Genomic DNA, 18,280 nt, shown 5'->3' with positions numbered 1-18,280 from the left:
GTATGTTTCTGTAGGATGTACCAGATGACCTCGATGGTGCCCCCATTGAGGAAGAGCTTGATGGTGCACCTCTAGAAGATGTGGATGGAATTCCTATTGATGCTACTCCCATTGATGATCTTGACGGAGTCCCTATAAAGAGTCTTGATGATGATCTTGATGGAGTGCCTTGTAAGTTCAAATTTCAAACTGATGAGCTAATAAGTTTGATTCCAAAACTCTTTAATTTCCACACATGTGGATATGGAAAAAAGTTTAAGGTATCAGTCTTTAATTTGTCTTTTATTTCTGACTTTTCAAAATTCAAATACCCAGTAATACATTTGACTCTGCCAAGAAAAAGGTTTTCTTTCTAGTCACATATCTTTGTTGGGATAGCCTCGTATAAGTAAGTTTCTCTTTTTGTCTTAATTGTCATGAAAACTATAGGCACAATCTTGTTCTCAGTTATACTCATAATCCTAGATGCCTTGTTTTGTCAGTTCTGTTTTTATTCATAATTTATGGGTTCATGTTTCTTAGATGCCTAAAGTCACTTTTGGCCATAGGATGTATACAGAATCTGTAGTATGTTTGAATTGCATGAAAATATTAAACAGTATAAGAATTGTATAGTTTAAATAGTGATTAGGTAAAGACCTTAAAGATTTTTTTACTGCCCCAACTTCTCCATTTGCTTGAAATCATAATAACTCGCATATTTTGTATTGATGTATTTGTGTTTAAACGTCAGACCTCAGGTGTAGAGAATTAGATTAGTCATAATCCTTGTTCTTGACACTAGCATTATTAGTCCATGTGTGGCCTTATTTTACTTTTTAATAATAGAATGAATACCCATGAACTCTTTAAGTCATCTAGTAGTAGGGGTTAATGGCTTATCCTTCCTCATTAGTGGATGCAACTGAAGACTCCAAGAAGAATGAGCCCATATTTAAAGTTGCCCCATCAAAATGGGAAGCTGTAGATGAATCTGAATTAGAAGCACAGGGTGAGTGAAAGTACAATAAATATTAAGCTTTAGAAAATTGAGTACTTAAAATCAATTATTGGTGTGTGTGTGTGTGTGTATGTTTTTATGTTTTACAACATTTCAACTTTAAGACCCGGAGTTACTATATTTTATGTCTAGTGGCTAAGTTTTCATTATGGTTGTTGTTACAATTTTCGTACATCTTTCAGTTTGGATGCTTTGCGAGTAATCAAAGAAATCACCAATACCTTTCAGGGTAAGGCATTTCAGTAGAAAATGTAGATGGAAGTTACACCTATTTGGAAATCTACTTAGAGGTCACTTTCAGAGAAACCAGGCTTTGATCCTCCCATAATGCTTGACTTTTTAGATGCAGTTTAGACCTGCCTTTCATACTTACTTGGATTCGTGTCCTTAAGTGCTTATAGTATGTAATTGTTAATATTTGTAGGTTCTAATGAATAAATCTTAACCATTCAGCACACAAATAAAAATGGTAACATTATTTGTCACTTCATGAATTTGAATAAAATTATAGCATAGGTGTGAGGAAAGAACTATAGCACATAGAAATGGTTTTCAAAGAAGAGATAATTGGCAGATAATTTCTGTAATATAAACTTCGAATTCTAGAGCTGGGCTTCTACTATACTACTGCAAAATGCTAATTTACCTTAATGGAATTACATCCTTTTCCTTCCCTTTAGCTGTAACAACTTCTAAATGGGAGTTATTTGACCAGCATGAAGAATCAGAAGAAGAAGAAAATCAAAAGTAAGAATCTAAGTTTTGAACTTACTCAGTTTCTTATTATATATAAGCTCCCTTTTTCATTAAGAGGTATGCTTGAAATAATAGTGAAGAGGAAAACTTCACTCTTTAAAACCTTGTTGGGAGGATCATTTTTAGTTCTTCATTGTTTTTCCAGTGAATAAAGAGCTTTTGGTTTCTGGTCTGATGTACCTCGTTTCCCTTTGCTTCTGAGTTGATTTTTCAATGCTAGGTTTATATATTCTCACTTGGTAGTTACTAAATGGTCAACTGCATTTATTTCAAATCTTTGTCATGAAATACTGTTTTGGCTTTACAGAAAGTGATTTTTAAAATGTGAATGGGAAATTATGCTGCTTTTTATTTGGATTGTACATTGCTAAGAAAAGCAGTGCATTATGGCTATTCTGTTATGTTATTTAAATGTAAACAGGGGTGCCTGGGTGGCTTATTTGGTTAAAAGTTGCACTCTTGGTTTTGGCTCAGGTCGTGATCTCACTGTCCTGAGATCAAGCCCCGAGTCCTGTGTTGGCTCTGCACTGGGTGTGGAGCCTGCTTGGGATTCTCTTCTTTTCTCTCTGCCCCTCCCCTGGTTGCATGAGCTTTCTCGTTCTCTCTCTTAAAATAAATAAACATAAAAAAAAAATGTAAACATCTCAGAAGAACTAAGAATGAATTAAAAAAAGCTTTCCTTTAACATGTAGAGAAATTATAATTTCAAAGTTTGCTTTTTGGTAATCACCTCAAGATTGTTTTTGCATACTGAATGCAATTATAGGAATCTTGCTCCCAGATTCTCCAGCAAGTTTGTATTGGTAGATTTTAGGTAGAAACTGACAGCTTTTTAAATCATTGCAAAGGAAATTAATTTTTTTTAAATAGGAGAACAGATGACCTCAAGAACACAAAGCAGAGGTTTCTGCTTAAAAAAACAAAAAAGAAAGAAAAAATCTTTGTTCTTTTATCCTTCTCAAATGGAAGAGTGAACAAAGGGAAAAAGTCCCTTTTGTGTCCCAGCACAGTTTGGGCATTGTATGGATTCAGTAAATGGATATTAGTAGCATTTAGATTGTTGTTAAAGAAATGTGATTGTGGGAACACAGTTTGATATACTGAGGAAAACTTCGCATCAGTGATGTCTTTCCAGAAACATTGGTGTGATCAGAACAAGTCAGCAATGATGATGATGGAATATTAACAAAATATAGATGTGGTTTGCTGATGGAAATACCTCTCCAAGGCTGTTGAAGAATACAGGAATTGGGAGAGTCCAGTTTGCTTTAAAATAGTGCTTTAACCTTTTTAATGTCTACAGTACCACATTATTAACATCTCTGACTATTGTAGCATCACTGGCTTAAAATACATGTGTTAATTCATGAGATAATTAATTTAGGGGAAAGGAAGGGTATAAAAGGCCATTGCAGAACTCAAATGTTTCTTCAGTTTGTTTTGTTTCTATAGGTATTAACTTTTTTTGCGTAAATTTGATATTAGTGTTAATGTTTGGATTATGACTGCATTTCAGTGTTGAAAGTAAAATAATCAGTGAGAATAGAGTCAGTAGAATACAGTGAGGTATGGATCACTGGAAATGTAATTTTTATTTTCCTTAAGAGCTCTAAATAAATCACGGTAACATAAAAATAACTTTATGGAAGTATAAAGCAAGGCAAAGATAATTTTCACATACAACTTTCTGGTCCTTGAAATTTTTTTATGCCTCACTACTGCTCTCTAGTGGCTGAATCCAAAATGCTTTTTTGAAACTAGTAATTATTTTTTATGGCAGAAAAGTGATTAAAAAAATACATAGCACTACTCTTTGTAGAAAACTTCCAAATAGTAATTTAATTTCATTTATGATGAATTCTGTATGGTTTTATAGACTTGAATTTCCATTTCTTTAAAAGAATAAGTCCTGGTTACCTAGAACTGGTAACTAAGAGCCAAAATCAAAACCAGTTAGAATGGACTGCTCAGGGACTGCAAAATTAAAATAGAAATCATAAAATAAATATGTATCTTAAATTATCAAGTATAACTTATATTAAAATTAAATAATATGGTTAATGTTTGGTATCTAGTCATCTAGATCCTTTCTCTCTATATAGAAAACATATAAACAAGACCAACTTTACAATAGTTGCCTGCCTCTTTGCACTGTATTGCTCTGGAAGGATAGGAGAATTTTTCCTCTTTGTATCCTTACCATGGTAGTCCCTTAGTTTTTCATTTTCTTCTTATCTGACATAGATTCTAACAGTATAATTTTCAGAATCAACTATGATATTGAGTACTAATATGTGATAATATTTAAAATTTACACATTTATTCCTGGGATTATGTACTAATCAGATAAGGTCTTTACCTACTACCTTGTTTCTTAGTTAACTATGTATGACACAGACTGATGTATTTTATAGTGTATAGGCTCTGCTGAAAAAAGGGTAAACATTTGGCCTTTTTAACATGAAGTGTTCTGAAATCACTCTGAACTGGAAAGTATGGGGAATCATTGATTATTCATTTGACTTAACACTGCAAGGAAAGTTGTAGAATGTTGTAGATAACATAGAAGTTGTTTTTAAATGATTATGTTGAAGCTCAAACTTTTTATGTGGAAGAAACAGAAGAGTTTTATAGAATTGTCTATTTGATAAAATATTTTATAAAAACGTTTTAGTGATGAATTGTCCTGTTTTTTTAACACTATTTACAGACTAAGACAGTGAAAAATAAAAAAAGCCAAACTGTAAAATGTAACATTTTTTTCTGTCTTGACATACGATATATTCTGCTTATTTCCAAAGTCAAGAAGAAGAAAGTGAGGATGAAGAAGATACTCAGAGTTCCAAATCAGAAGAACATCATTTGTACTCTAATCCAATCAAAGAAGAAATGACGGAGTCTAAGTTTTCTAAGTACTCTGAAATGAGTGAGGAAAAACGAGCTAAACTTCGTGAAATTGAGGTCAGTATTTCAGTGAAGTTGAAACTATTTCACTGGCCTTCTTTCACTTTTCCACTGACCTAGGCTCCCTCTTGGCATCATTCCTTTGTGCATTTTCTCGGTGCCTAGAAACCTTCATACCAGCTGACTTCCTACAGACCTCTTAGTTCAAGCATTTCTTCTCTCCTGCTATCCTTTTGTTACACTTGTGCATTTGCTTACTTCTCCCTATTTATCTCTCTCGTTATTTTACATGTACTGTGGTGTGTGTTTTATTTTGCTTTAGCTTGCTTGTTTAATGTTTCTAGTCCCTACTAGGTGCTGATTTACATGAGGGGAAAGAACCATGTCTGTTGTCTGTTCATCATCATAAATCCAGTGCCTGGCACATGGGAGATCTTTTGAAGATATTGATTTTAAGAATAGATTACACTGGCATTATAAAATTATTACATTTGAGTGTACATAGTATGTAACAAGGAAAAGTGAGCTATTTTCTGGCACCTTTAGGTTATATCTGCATTTTATTTCAGTGGGGAGAGTAGACATTAAGTGAGACGTAGCAGTAAGAAGGGGGAAAAACTTATGGGAATGAGTCCAAACTATCTCAACCTGACTTTTCCCTCCCTCAGTCCCCTGTCCTTTTTAATGCCCCCCTTTTTTTTTTTTAATTACCAAAAGGAGACCTATCAGAGGGAAGGGTATTGTAATGGGAACCTTCCTTATTCCTTGTTTCAAGGTGATGAAACATTCCCAGTAGTAAATGTTAGCGTAGCAGTCAGTCCAGAGTCTCAGAAGTATATCTGAGAGTGTATTTTAATACTTTGTCCATTGATTTAACAGTATTTTGGATGTCTGCTATGTATCAGCACTGTTCCTCTTACTAATTTATAATTCCCACCATAGTAATTACCTTACTTCCAGTTCTCTAATTACTGTTGGGCTGGTACAAGTTTTTGCCCAACTCTTTCTCAGATATCATTAAGCCAAAGTAACTGTTAACAGGGAAAGTATTTCATTTTAACCTTACACAGAATCAGTATACTGTCTGTAATAAGTGAAGAGGAGGGATTTTCAGAGTTAACGTGTTGGATATATTTTTTTATATACAATCTTTACCAATTAAAATTATTTCTTTTACTCAGGGGATGGTGGGGAGCTCAAGCAGGGGAGAGACAGAGGAAGGGAGAGAATCCCAAGCAGGCACTGCACTGTCATTGTGGAGCCCAGTGTGGGGCTTGAACTCATGAACTGTGAGCCGAAATGAAGAATTGGATGTTTAACCAATTGAGTCAGCTAGGGCGCCCTTGTTGACAAATTTTTTAGGGGACTATATCAGTGACCTCACTCGACCTGTGGATTTCTTTTTTCCAAGTTGCACATGCCCCTTCTTAACTCTCAGAACTCCTCCCAAGCTTACTGAGCTCTGCCTTTCTGGAGTTAAATAAAAATATATTTTCTTGATAATGAAGTTATACCGTTTAAATGCCAAAACAGACTACTGGATAGTTTTAAGATGTTCTATTTACCCTGATAGAAAAAGGGCAAAAATTGGGGAATTTATGAGAAATGTTCATGAAGTCAAAAATAGTGAAAATAATACTTTGAATGGAAGAAAGTTTTTGTAGTTTGTTCCCATTCTATGGGAAAGCCTCATAATATTTATAGTAGTATTTAGTTCATTTAAAGGACCTATCAGTGCTCAGTAAAATAGGTTAAGATGTTTGCATATACAATAATCCTGTCAGGCCAGAGTGTTTTCTTCCCCTCTTCGGATGACATAGGGTGGGCAGGTTTGACGCTGCAACCGGTGGATCCATGTGCTTTCCATTTCCACCTCCAACAGCCTGAGTCCTTATGTATTTCATCTTACTTGTTCTCCCTTCGTTTAATAAGGTTATATATAGATATCTTTATGTAATAAAACATTTTTATATATGTGTACATACAAATATATATGTATTACTGTATAACTGTATTAACATAATTAAAGTGAATATATATTATACATACACACAATGCTGTATTGGATGTTTTATACAAATGGTTTTCTGCTTGTGTATAAATTACAAGAAATGGAAGTGTTTCTGATTTTTTTTATTAGTACATATTCTTACTATCTTAAGTATATTCTGATATGATTTAACCTTTCCTTGATGTCTTGATATTCAGTGATTACATTGTACTATGAATAGAGTGAAACATTCAAATTCTGTAGTTCTGTGTTTGGTCCTACATGAACTGTAAAGAATGCTTTAAAAAAAATATCTTGTGTCCTGCTGGCTGTCATATCTTGTTGGAAGTATGCTTGCCTGTATACCACCCTTGCCTCTCACATTTGGGGAGCCAGATAGTAAATTCATTATCGTTGTGTTGAGATAATAAGTAGGTTCTTAAGGGTCTGAACTATATATAGTTCATGGTTTTTGAGTCCTCTCATGTGGCTGTGCAGAGAGCCTGTGGGCCCATGCCTGATTGCTTGAATCCTGCATGGTTGATATTATATTTTGACTGAGTCCCAATCAGATATTGTTTTGCTGTGTTTATATTTTTCCTTTTTACACATTTATTTCAAAGAAAAAAGGAATTTTTTAAAGGACCAAAGCACTGCTTGAAAGCTATAATGATGAAAAGATTTATTTTTAAAATGTCTTATTTCACAGCTCAAAGTTATGAAGTTTCAGGATGAATTGGAATCTGGAAAAAGACCTAAAAAACCAGGCCAGAGCTTTCAGGAGCAAGTAGAACACTACAGAGATAAACTTCTTCAACGAGTAAGGAATAAGTGTACTCAGTAATGCGTATTTTCTGAAGTAATTTGTTTGGCTACCTAGTACACTAAAGGAAAAGTATATCTCAAATTATATCCTTTGATGTGCAAATGCTGAATACTGGTAGACAGGAACATTAGAAATTTGATGTTTTGCAATCATTTCAACTTGGGAAAGGGTCTGAAAGCAATAGCGCACCATTTTATTCTGGATATACTACCTGTGGACTAGAAATTCCATGCTTTCAAAGCTGGAAGACCTTATATGAAGTGCCAACATTTGTGACAGTAAAACACCAACAACCCCCTGAGAAGTGGCACAGAGATAAAGATGGACTTAGAATTTGGGACGTTCATTTAGGACTCCTTTTCCATTGTTTACAAAGAAGGACACCAAGGGGTAACATACTTCATTGGTGAACTCGAGTACATAAATTTGTGGCGATATACAGAGAATTTAGAACAAGAAAGCCCATTTGTTAATTGTTGAAAGAACCCAGGAATTTTATTGGGACTGCTATTAAGTTTTACCTTGATTGTCATTGTAGAAAAGACTATACAGAGAGAAAGAAAAGAAAAGGCTAGACTAGAACACTAGAACTTAGACTCACTAAAACTATTAATGGTGTAGAACCAGTGAGAGGAGCAGCACTATGGTAAAGTAGCTTCGGTGCCACACAGACCTGTGCACTCCTGGGGCCGCCTTTTGCTGTGTGCTCCCAGGCAAGTCCCAGAGGCCTGCTTTTCTCTGTGAAACTAGGTTGATAGTCCCAATTTTGCAGGACTGTGAGATAATCGCTACTTTTTAAATTGGATTTTAATTACTTTTTTATTGGATTAAATTGTTCAAAATATTTTAAGTATTTCAATCAGGAAAATATATCCTACAGATTACCAGACAAAGACAGTGTCCTCAGCATCAATATCTATCTATCTATCTATTTATTCATTTTCTAATTTTTAAAAATCTTTATTTATTTTTGAGAGAGAGAGAGACAGAGACAGAGTACAGGTGGGGGAGGAACAGAGTGCGAGAGAGAGAGACACAGAATCCAAAGCAGGCTCCAGGTCTGAGCTGTCAACACAGAGCCCGACGTGGGGCTCAAACCCATGAACTATGAGTTCATGATCTGAGCTGAAGGTGGATGCTTTATCAACTGAGCCATCCAGGCGCCCCCTCAGCATCACTTTTTAAATCTGTACTCTAGTTGTATTTCGAAAAAAGAAAAATGAGATTTTTAAAAAGATGTATCTGTACCCCAAGAGTCCCTTTGGAGTTGGTGGCAGGGATTTGATCTGCATTTAAGACTATACTTTGAGATACTCACTGGTCCTGATGGTAGTAATACCTATATTACCATTTTACTCTCTGCATTCTATGATTGTAATTGGAGAGAAGGATGTGTTTCTTGAAGGTATATACTGAGGGTCAGCAGACTCATCACCTCATCATAAATCAGCTTGTTGGAACACATCCATGCCCCTTCAAGCTTTTGGACTATCATGACAAAGTTGAATACTTAGGACAGAGATCCTGTGTGGCCCATAGAGCAGAAAATACTTACTCTATGACTCTTTGCAGAAAATGTTTGCAACATCTGGTATAGGCATTTTATCAGTTACCAGGTAGCTTTCTTGATGCATACAAATCGTAGAGAGATTCAATTCCTGGTAATGAAGACCTAAGTTGGCTTTGTCGGTTCATTGTAGCCACTCCTTTAATTATTTTATCAACAGAAGTCATAATTTCAAGTGAGAAGTGGCAGTAGTAGCAGTGGGGATAAGCAGATAGGTCATCTTTCTGGTTTATATAAAGTCATAGTCATTTTGTACTTGTAGAAGTTAGGATTTAAAATTTCCAATACAAATGGTACTTGTTACTAATTAAGATTTTCTGATGGATGATTATTGTGAATAGCTATATTTCCTTTTAAGCCTTTTGCTTGGAAAGAGCTCTCCTTTGATTAAATCAACTTGCTGTAGGAATGCTGCTATTGTAGTCTAAGATAGAAAGCCCAGTCTCTTAGCTTTTTCCTTGTTTTTTTTTTTGTTTTTTTTTTTTTTTTTTTTTTTTTTTTTTAAAGTGGAGGGACAGAGGGAGTAGTTAAGAGCACTGGCTGTAGAGCTTAGACTCAGATCCTGACTTATCCATCCATTATGACTATGAGCATGGTACTTAACCTTTCTGAGTGTCATTTTTCATCTTTAGAATGAGGGTAATAGCAAATTTCTATTTTCTGTTTTGAAGTGTTACATGAAATGGTATATGGCAAGTTGTTTAGTAATTGGTCTGTGGTAGGAATTCAGCCGTTTAGCTGCTGTCACTGGTATTAGTATTTTCACTCAGTGTAAGAAGAAATGACTACTTTTCCTGGAAGAGTAGGTATTTTTTAAAAAATGGCATTGTACCTTCAGTAGTGATTTTAAAAAGTGGTTAAAATATTGTTGCATAAATGAGATTAACCCAGATTGGTATTTTTTAATGACTAACTGTTCTTTCTTTAAAAAAAATAAAACAGGAGAAAGAGAAAGAATTAGAAAGAGAACGAGAAAGAGATAAAAAGGATAAAGAAAAATTGGAATCTCGATCCAAAGACAAGAAGGAGAAAGATGAATGTACTCCAACAAGGAAAGAAAGGTATAACATTTCTCACTCAGTTCCTATGCTGGTTTCAAGTTTTGAAATGATGTTTCATTTTGTAATGTTTTCATCACCAATGCCAACAAACTAGAAAAGTATTTTTTCATGATAAATGTGTTTGGCTCCTGCCTGCAGGAGGCGGAATTAGCTGAGAAATGGGGCAGTTAGCTGGCACTTGGCTTAGCTAACTGGGACATCATCCCTCTATGTGGGTCGTATGGTACCTTAGCCTTAGTTAAGTGCAAGAATTCAGTTGCTGTATTAGGTATCAGACCTAAGGCTTAAATAACTAAACAGCTTGCTATATCTTGCTTGTCTCTGGTATAAGCATTTCTTCTGAGTTGAGGCTGCTGCCTTTGAAAACTTGAATCTCCCAATCCTCTCTAAAAGGAGTTTGTGTACATGGACCGTAGGGACTTGCTCCTCATTTTAAGTCTTCATTCTAATCAAAATCACTTCTTTTTTAGTTTTTATTTTACTTTCAGTTCCTAAATGTCTCATTTAATAGAGAAAATTGCTTTAGTAACAGAACTGAGATTTTCCTAATAAAAACCAAGTGAATGCAAATTTAAAAAATTCTGGCTTAGTTACTCTACAGATAGTTACAAATAACATAGGTATACTAATTGGTTAAATGCTAAATTTACCATTTGTTTGTCTTGTATTTATTTTTTTGATACATTTTTTGATTCATAGAAAAGTTGCAAGGATAGTATAAAGAATTCCCAGATATCCTTCATGCACACTCTCCAAATGTTGAAATATTTCTACTTTTGCTTTATTTTTTTTCCCCTTCCTTTCCCCTCCTCCCAACCATTTAAGAGTAACTTGCTGGGGTTCCTGGATGGCTCAGTCGGTTGAGCATCCGACTTCGGCTCAGGTCATGATCTTGCGGCTTGTGAGTTCGAGCCCCACATCCGTCTCTGTGCTGACAGCTCAGAGCCTGGAGCTTGCTTTGGATTCTGTGTCTCCCTCTGTCTGCCCCTTCCCCAGCTCATGCTCTGTCTCTGTCTCTCTGTCTCTCTCTCTCAAAAATAAATTAACATTTAAAAAAAAAAAAAGAGTAACTTGCCAACATGATGCCCCATTTTCTTACATAACCACAATAAGTTTCAAGATTGGAGAACTAACATTTAAAAAAAAAAAAAAACACTGTTATTTGGGGCACCTGGTGGCTCATTCGGTTAAGTGTCTGATTCTTAGTTTTGGCTCAGGTAATGATCTCATGGTTTGTGGGTTCAAGCCCTGCTCAAAATAAATAAACTTTAAAAATGAATGAATGAATAAATAAGTAAAGTGTTTAAAAAACACCTCATCAGAGACCTTAATGAAATTTTATCCATTGTTCCAGTGTCTCATAGAAAAAGACAATTGAACTTAGTTGAGTTCAGTATTTGTTTTGATCAACCTATATTTAATTAATTTATAATTTTATTTAAATCCACGCTAATTAACATATAGTGCAATAATGGTTTCAGGAGCAGAATTTAGTGATTCATCACTTATATCTAACACCCAGGGTTCATCCCAACAAGTGCCCTCCTTAATGCTCATCACCCATTTTAGCCCATCCGCCCCCACCTCCCCTCTAGCAACCCTCAGTTCTCTGTATTTAAGAGTCTCTTATGATTTGCCTCCCTCTCTGTTTTTATCTTGTTTTTCCTTCCTTTCCCCAATGTTCATCTGTTTTGTTTCTTAAATTCCACATGAGTGAAATCACATGACATTTATCTTTCTCTGACTGACTTATTTTGCTTAGCATAATACACCCTAGTTCCATCCATGTTGATGAACCTATCTTTAAGATATTCTTTATAAAGGGCTTTGAATGTTGTTGGAAAATAACATTAATAAGGTTAAGTGAAAATAAAGTTAGTATAAACTGATAGAAATAAATCGCTAATTCAGTAGAAGGAAAATGAATACTTGATCCTTTGCTCACTTATGTAATGTTTTGGGGGCTTTGTTCCATAGGAAGAGGCGACACAGCACATCCCCTAGCCCATCTCGAAGTAGCAGTGGTAGACGAGTGAAATCCCCTTCACCCAAATCGGAGCGATCAGAGCGTTCAGAAAGATCTCATAAAGAGAGCTCACGGTCCAGGTCATCTCACAAAGATTCTCCTAGAGATGTTAGCAAAAAGGCCAAAAGGTAAATGCAGTTAATTTTTTGGTAATATTTCAAATGCCGGTTTCCTTGTCATTTTACCAGCTTTTGAAAATAATTTGGCTGGCAGCCATTTTTTTAAAGGGTGTTAGAAAACCAGAGAAGTATACTTTCATTTTAGATTATTCCTTCCCACCTCCCCACCCCAGTCTCATAATGACTTAAAGCATAAGAAAGCTTCCAACAAGTAAAGACCAGCCAAGCATTTTAAACATTACATCCAGTGTTCTCTGTGGACTAGGGATAGCTGCTTTACTTTTCATTTTGTTCTTCAGTTTCTATAGAATATTCTTTGATTTGGTCAAGGCTGAAAGAAAAATACATTACCCCCTTCCTCCTGCCCCTGCATCTTATTAGCAAGTTCTTAGGTAGAGACTTCTGGAATTAAATACCATTCTTCAGTGTGTAGTTTTAGTGTGTTACATACTTCTTTTCCTTGTAGTTCTAGAAAAATGGTTAAGAAATGTTTTATTCATCTGGTGTTACATAGTGGAATTTTCCTGTGAACTAAAACTGCTTTATGTCCTAAAACTTTATTATGGTAACCATTTTTAGTAAATTCTTTATAAAAGAGATATGTTTCTCCTTTTCTAAGTGGTACTTGCATATATATATATATATATATATATATATATATATATATAAAGTACATTTATTAGTTTTGGTAATCTTCATGAACTGCGCGTACAGAATTATGGTGTCTTAAATGATTTCCTTAACGATATGCAGTAGTTGGTGCTTTTCCTTCAAGAAGATAGGCTGCAGAGCTGCTGTGCTTTAAAAATTGTGTGAATGATTTTAGATGCCATTTTGAACTTTATCTTGTAGATTTAGAGGTTCAGACTTTGGGGGTATATTAGTAACCTGGGGAGCTTGTTAAAAATGCAAATTCCCAGTCCTTACCTCTTGGGATTTTGATTAAATAGAACAGTGGTGGGGCTCAAGATTTTGTCTTCGTAAGCAAGCGCACCACTGATAATCATGGGTGCTGCACACCGGAGGTGCAAACTTGTGTGTATGTGTGTTTCTGTAAAGTAGGCAAAGTGTAAATTTGGGAAGTTTACAACCTGTTTTATTTCTGACTTTGTGCTCTGTTAAAGATCATTTTAGGTAATTGAAGGATGGTCCATTTTGATCACATGAGTACTTTGATAAATTGTTTTCATTTGTTTCCACAGATCACCATCTGGTTCCAGGACACCTAAAAGGTCTAGGCGATCACGGTCTAGATCCCCTAAAAAGTCAGGGAAGAAATCCAGATCTCAGTCCCGATCTCCACACAGGTCTCATAAAAAGTCAAAGAAAAACAAACACTGACATAAATCTTTAAGATGCTGTCACTTATTGGAAATGCAATTTTGTTTTGTGCCTGAATGGTCTGTTTTTTTAAAAAAAAAAAAACAAAAAATCAAATGAAAGAGCATTCCTGGATTTTTTGTTTATTTGTTTGTGAATGCATGTGTAAACTCATGAGTAACTACATCTGTAGACCTGTCATTGTTTTATATTGTATAAATTACTTTCATTGTGGCTGTTTCTCAAGATGAAATTTTTATTGTGCTAATGAATTTCATCAGAAATGTGTATAATGGATCTGCTGGCAGTAGTAGTATTTTGTTTTAGGATGTTGTGACTTAGCAAAAATAATACAGATGTCTTCCCCCCCTTTTGTAGCTTTGACAATTTGAATTAGATTTCAAATAAAATCTGAACAGAAAACTATAATGTTGTTTTTTTGCCCCATTGGTGACATCAAGTCCCTTAAAGTCCTACTGAGTTTAGCACTTCTGTTGTGTTTCTTATACTTAATGCACTTTATAAGCTCCATTGTTCAAGTAGCTAAAGTTTTATATTTACTAAGATGACTATGAAAATTAAGGGACCTGAGACTCCTATTTGGTAGGCTTGCCAACCAACTTCGATGAGGTTATCTTGGATAATACTAGTACCCAGAGATCAAAAGACTAGGTAAAGGTGGCATGGTCTTTTTTGTTAATGGAATGCCTGGCTACAATATTTTTTCTTTTTTCAAAGAAGCAATACGATTTCAGTATACTCAGCCTATGTCCTGAGCAACTACTTATTTTTAGGGGAAAATTAAATCTCCATCTTTTGACTCATCTTCTATCATGAAAGAAGTTTATTTATAAAAGAAATTTTCTAACAAGAGTTGGCCGTCGAAGTTTTTTGTATGATAAATGCCCTTTTATATAGCCCTCTGTAGATTACCTTTCAAACGCTTGTATTCATGTATTTCTACAAAGTTCTGTTTAAAGCACCTTAGTTTTTTGTTTTGTTTTTTTAAGAATTGAATTTTAGGTTTAGCTTTAGGTAAAACTTAAAATAGTTTTCAGGAAACTTAACATCCAATAGTTTGTAAATTCATTGTGCAAAGTTGATTTAAGCAATTTGCAGAGTTAAAATCTATATACAATGGGAATAATTGCTGCAGTATGAGGAAGAAATAAGGAAACTTGTGTAATGTTGATCATAATATTGCTATAAATATGTAATAAAGGGTTATGTAGACTTGAACTGACACTACTACAATTTGTGAATTTTTCAGTTTTTTATTTAGACACTTTATGCAGTGGTTTGATATTTTCCCCCCTTCATAGAGTAGAAAACTGTTCTAATAATGGATTGTTTTGAGTTAGATTTTAAAACTGTATTTTCCAGTTGTTTTACTTACTGTTGCCTAATTATAAAATAAGCTATACCAATGGTTTGAGGAGTAGGTATATTAGCTGAGCAGTGAGGTATGCTGTTTCCAAACTGGGCAACCTTAAAATACAGCTTTAGAAAAGAGCCAATCAGATTGTTTTACTTAATGGTTCTTGTCAACATGCAATATTGCTTGGAAGTTACTCCCTTACTGTTCACTTCACTCTTTTGTTTGTCCATAATGTTAGGGAATGTTAATTCCTAAATGTTGCTCAGAATAATTAAACATGAACATTTGGTGCTGGTTTTTAAAAACCTACAAATATAGCCATTTTAAAAGCAACACATTTTTTCTCCTCTGTTCATTGCCTGGGAGAAGGGAAATTTATATATTGCTTTTTTCTGCAAATATAACAATAATGTTGAGTTGCTAGTGATTTGGGCATTCCATTATTAGTTGGTATCTAGTATAGTTTTATAAGTAATTGGTCAGGTTGTGATTTTCCCAGCCAAGTTACAAGGAGTGTTTATTTTTTTCTCTTTAAAAAAAAAATACCCTGGGGAAGGAGGAGTGAGTAGAAATTGTTACGTCAGTTTTGGGTGCTTATTTGTAGTAGTTTTCCTACTGCAATGGAAGTTTGCAGTCCCTTTAATTTGGATCCAGATACAGCAAATATTCTTTTGGGTGTGTTGGAGGAGGGGATTGCTTAGGCTTGATAGAATATGTATTCTGTAAGTTTGCTAAATGTGTGTATTAGATTGGATTGGATTTTTTTTTTCCTGGAATTGCAAATGGTATTGTTACATAGGTTATTTCCAATTTTACTTAATGAGAAAATATCTAGAGTAAGCCTGTTTAATTCTTCATGGATTCTATGAAAGTTTAATAGGATCATAAATTGGTAAATTCTTAGCGGGGGAGATAGTTTACCATTTTTAAAATAGCATATTATTCATCTGTTTCCTATCTAAAGAACACTCTTCATTAGACAGCAAAATTTCCACAGGTTAACTAAAATGTTTGTAGGGTGGCTTTCTATACAAGTTACAGGAAATACACTGTTCCCACTCTGTAATAGATGGTTATGATGCTCTGTCATAGCTACAAGTAAGAGTTACCTACTCTTTTTATAAAGAAGATCCTACTCTTCTTATAAAGGCTTAATCTCTTTACCTTCGATCCTAATAACATTTATACACGGGGATTTCTTACCAGTTTAATACCATTTAATCTCCTTCTCCTACCCTGAGAGAAAACACACAAATAAATGGTGGTCTGTTTCTTACCAAAGAGAGACCTATGATTGAAAAGGATCATGTTTGTGAATCTTTTCTTTGACATTGTATTTCCTTATTACCATTAGCAAGCATATGGGCATTTCTAAACTATAAATGTTGAGAAGTTAGAGATTAAAGACTAAAACAACAAAAAGCTCTTTTATGATGCTTAGAATGTTTTTGGCTTTTCTGCTGAAGTTTGCAGAGATGACGCTGACCTAATTTTTCTTTGTTACAGACCATTCGTGAGCTAACCCTGAGATTTTTATCCCAATTAAAGAATCTTAGAAGAAATACTTGCTTATGACTTCTGTATTTTATCCCCAAAATTTAATATTCTTGAAAATATTTTTAAGAAGTTCCAATCGATTTAAGTGTATTAGACATGTTCTCTACACATTTGCCTTCATGATCATATAGATTGTGAAAAGTTTTATGGCCATAATAGTCTATCATTATGATTATTAAAAAATGAGAGCAAATAAATCGCTGTATTGCCAAAGTGACTTCGGCTATTCTGATGACCACATCAGTGTGATTTCTTCAACAGAGAAGGTTGTTTTAAAAATAAATAGTAACGATATTCTAAGACTGTACATTTACAAAATAAGAGCTTTTTTTCTTTGTTGTTTTCCTCTTTCACTTTAATGGAAAAACTAATTACAGGAAGTTCAGCACAGATACTAATGAAGACACTAGTACAAGTTTAAAAGAACACGTGACTAAAAACTCACAAAGTGCTTGATTTCTTCATATTTCACGTGTAGATTTTAGGCAAATTTTAGGGGGTATTTCATTTCTTGTCATTTTGCTTTTTTTCTTTATTTTTGTTGTCAGCTTCCCAGGACTCAGAAAATACACAAATACAAATCCCAGGGGAAGTGTTGTGATGCTAGACTAAAAGGTGGGAATGTGCTGCTGTTCAGAGTGAGCCATGTTCCATTGTTGAAAATTCAACGCCTCAGTGTTTATTCAGTACCACCTCATGGAGCTTCAGTGTAAATGGGTTATGTGTATAACTGATTATTTATATAGTTTTGTAGATCTATAGATAAAATGCCCTCATTCATTTTCACATGTAATTGTGCTTGGAATATTTGTTTTATCCTTTTACTTCAACAGGCTCTTGTACGTTACATCTCTGCTGATTTGAAATATCAGGAAAGACAATTTTTCAGGAGTGAGAATAATCTAGTTGAAATCAGCTCAGCTGAAATATTTTATAGCAAGACCTTTTCTTTTGGGTGAACTGATTCCATAATTTAGTTACTCTTGATGTAAGGATTAAGTTTATTGTGGAGCTGCTTTCCAGACTGTCACTTTATAGTTTTTCTACATAAAGATTATATAGTTGCAAAGGTTGTGGAATTTCCCTTTGTTGTTGTTTTTTGACTTTTAATTACTTTAATAAAAAAACATTGTTTTCATAGCAAACTTTAGCCTGTTCATGTAATTTTCTCCATGTAGTTTTTCTAATGCAAGCTCAGTAAACCATAGCTGGTTTTCAGCAGCTTTCTTTCAAGTGAAATAAGTGATGTGTCACATTTATCAGTTGTAGCTAAAATGTTACATCTTACATGTTTAAACTATAATAAAATATTTTTATGATAGATGATTCTCTTGATTAGGAAATTTTATTGTTCCCCTTGCTTTGAAGAGTTATTTTGTTCATTTTATTTCACGGGGGAAAGGTTTCAAACACAAAATTGTAGAATGAACATCCCAAGTATCACCTTGTTAGTATGTATCTCTGACTGAATGTTTTGTTTTTAAAACAATGTAGTCACAATATCATTATTACACTAAAAATAATCCATTGGTTTCTTTTAAGACTTAAAAATGTTTTAATTGTGGTAAAATACTCATAACAAAATTTACCATCTTAACTATTTTTAGGTGTATAATCCAGTCGTGTTCAGTGTATTCACATTGTGCAAGCAGTCTCCATAACTTCATTTTACAAAATTGAAAATCGAACAATTAACTCCTCATGTCCTCCCCATCCCCTATTTTCTTTTTATTTCTGGGAGTATCACTAACTACTCCAGATACCTCAAATAAGTGG

At 34.3% G+C, this 18,280-nt stretch overlaps 1 protein-coding gene across 4 annotated transcripts in view; it reads left to right on the top strand.

Annotated features, from left to right (window-relative positions):
* The window catches only part of U2SURP (U2 snRNP associated SURP domain containing), a 53,691-nt gene extending 35,861 nt beyond the window's left edge, over positions 1 to 17,830 (top strand). For all 4 annotated transcript variants that reach the window (XM_015084271.3, XM_015084272.3, XM_053221350.1 and 1 more), the window contains 8 exons: positions 15 to 171; positions 896 to 991; positions 1,681 to 1,747; positions 4,558 to 4,717; positions 7,360 to 7,470; positions 9,986 to 10,104; positions 12,082 to 12,258; positions 13,452 to 17,830. In XM_015084271.3, coding sequence (XP_014939757.2) covers positions 15 to 171; positions 896 to 991; positions 1,681 to 1,747; positions 4,558 to 4,717; positions 7,360 to 7,470; positions 9,986 to 10,104; positions 12,082 to 12,258; positions 13,452 to 13,590 — 1,026 coding nt within the window. In that variant the 3' untranslated portion in view covers positions 13,591 to 17,830. The remainder of the gene's footprint in view (positions 1 to 14; positions 172 to 895; positions 992 to 1,680; positions 1,748 to 4,557; positions 4,718 to 7,359; positions 7,471 to 9,985; positions 10,105 to 12,081; positions 12,259 to 13,451) is intronic.
* The last annotated feature ends 450 nt before the right edge of the window (positions 17,831 to 18,280 follow it).

The sequence above is a fragment of the Acinonyx jubatus genome, chromosome C2, assembly GCF_027475565.1.
Source record: "Acinonyx jubatus isolate Ajub_Pintada_27869175 chromosome C2, VMU_Ajub_asm_v1.0, whole genome shotgun sequence".
Taxonomy (NCBI): Eukaryota; Metazoa; Chordata; class Mammalia; order Carnivora; family Felidae; genus Acinonyx; species Acinonyx jubatus.
Note: the sequence above shows the minus strand (reverse complement) of the source record. Positions and strands in the feature narration are given on the sequence as shown.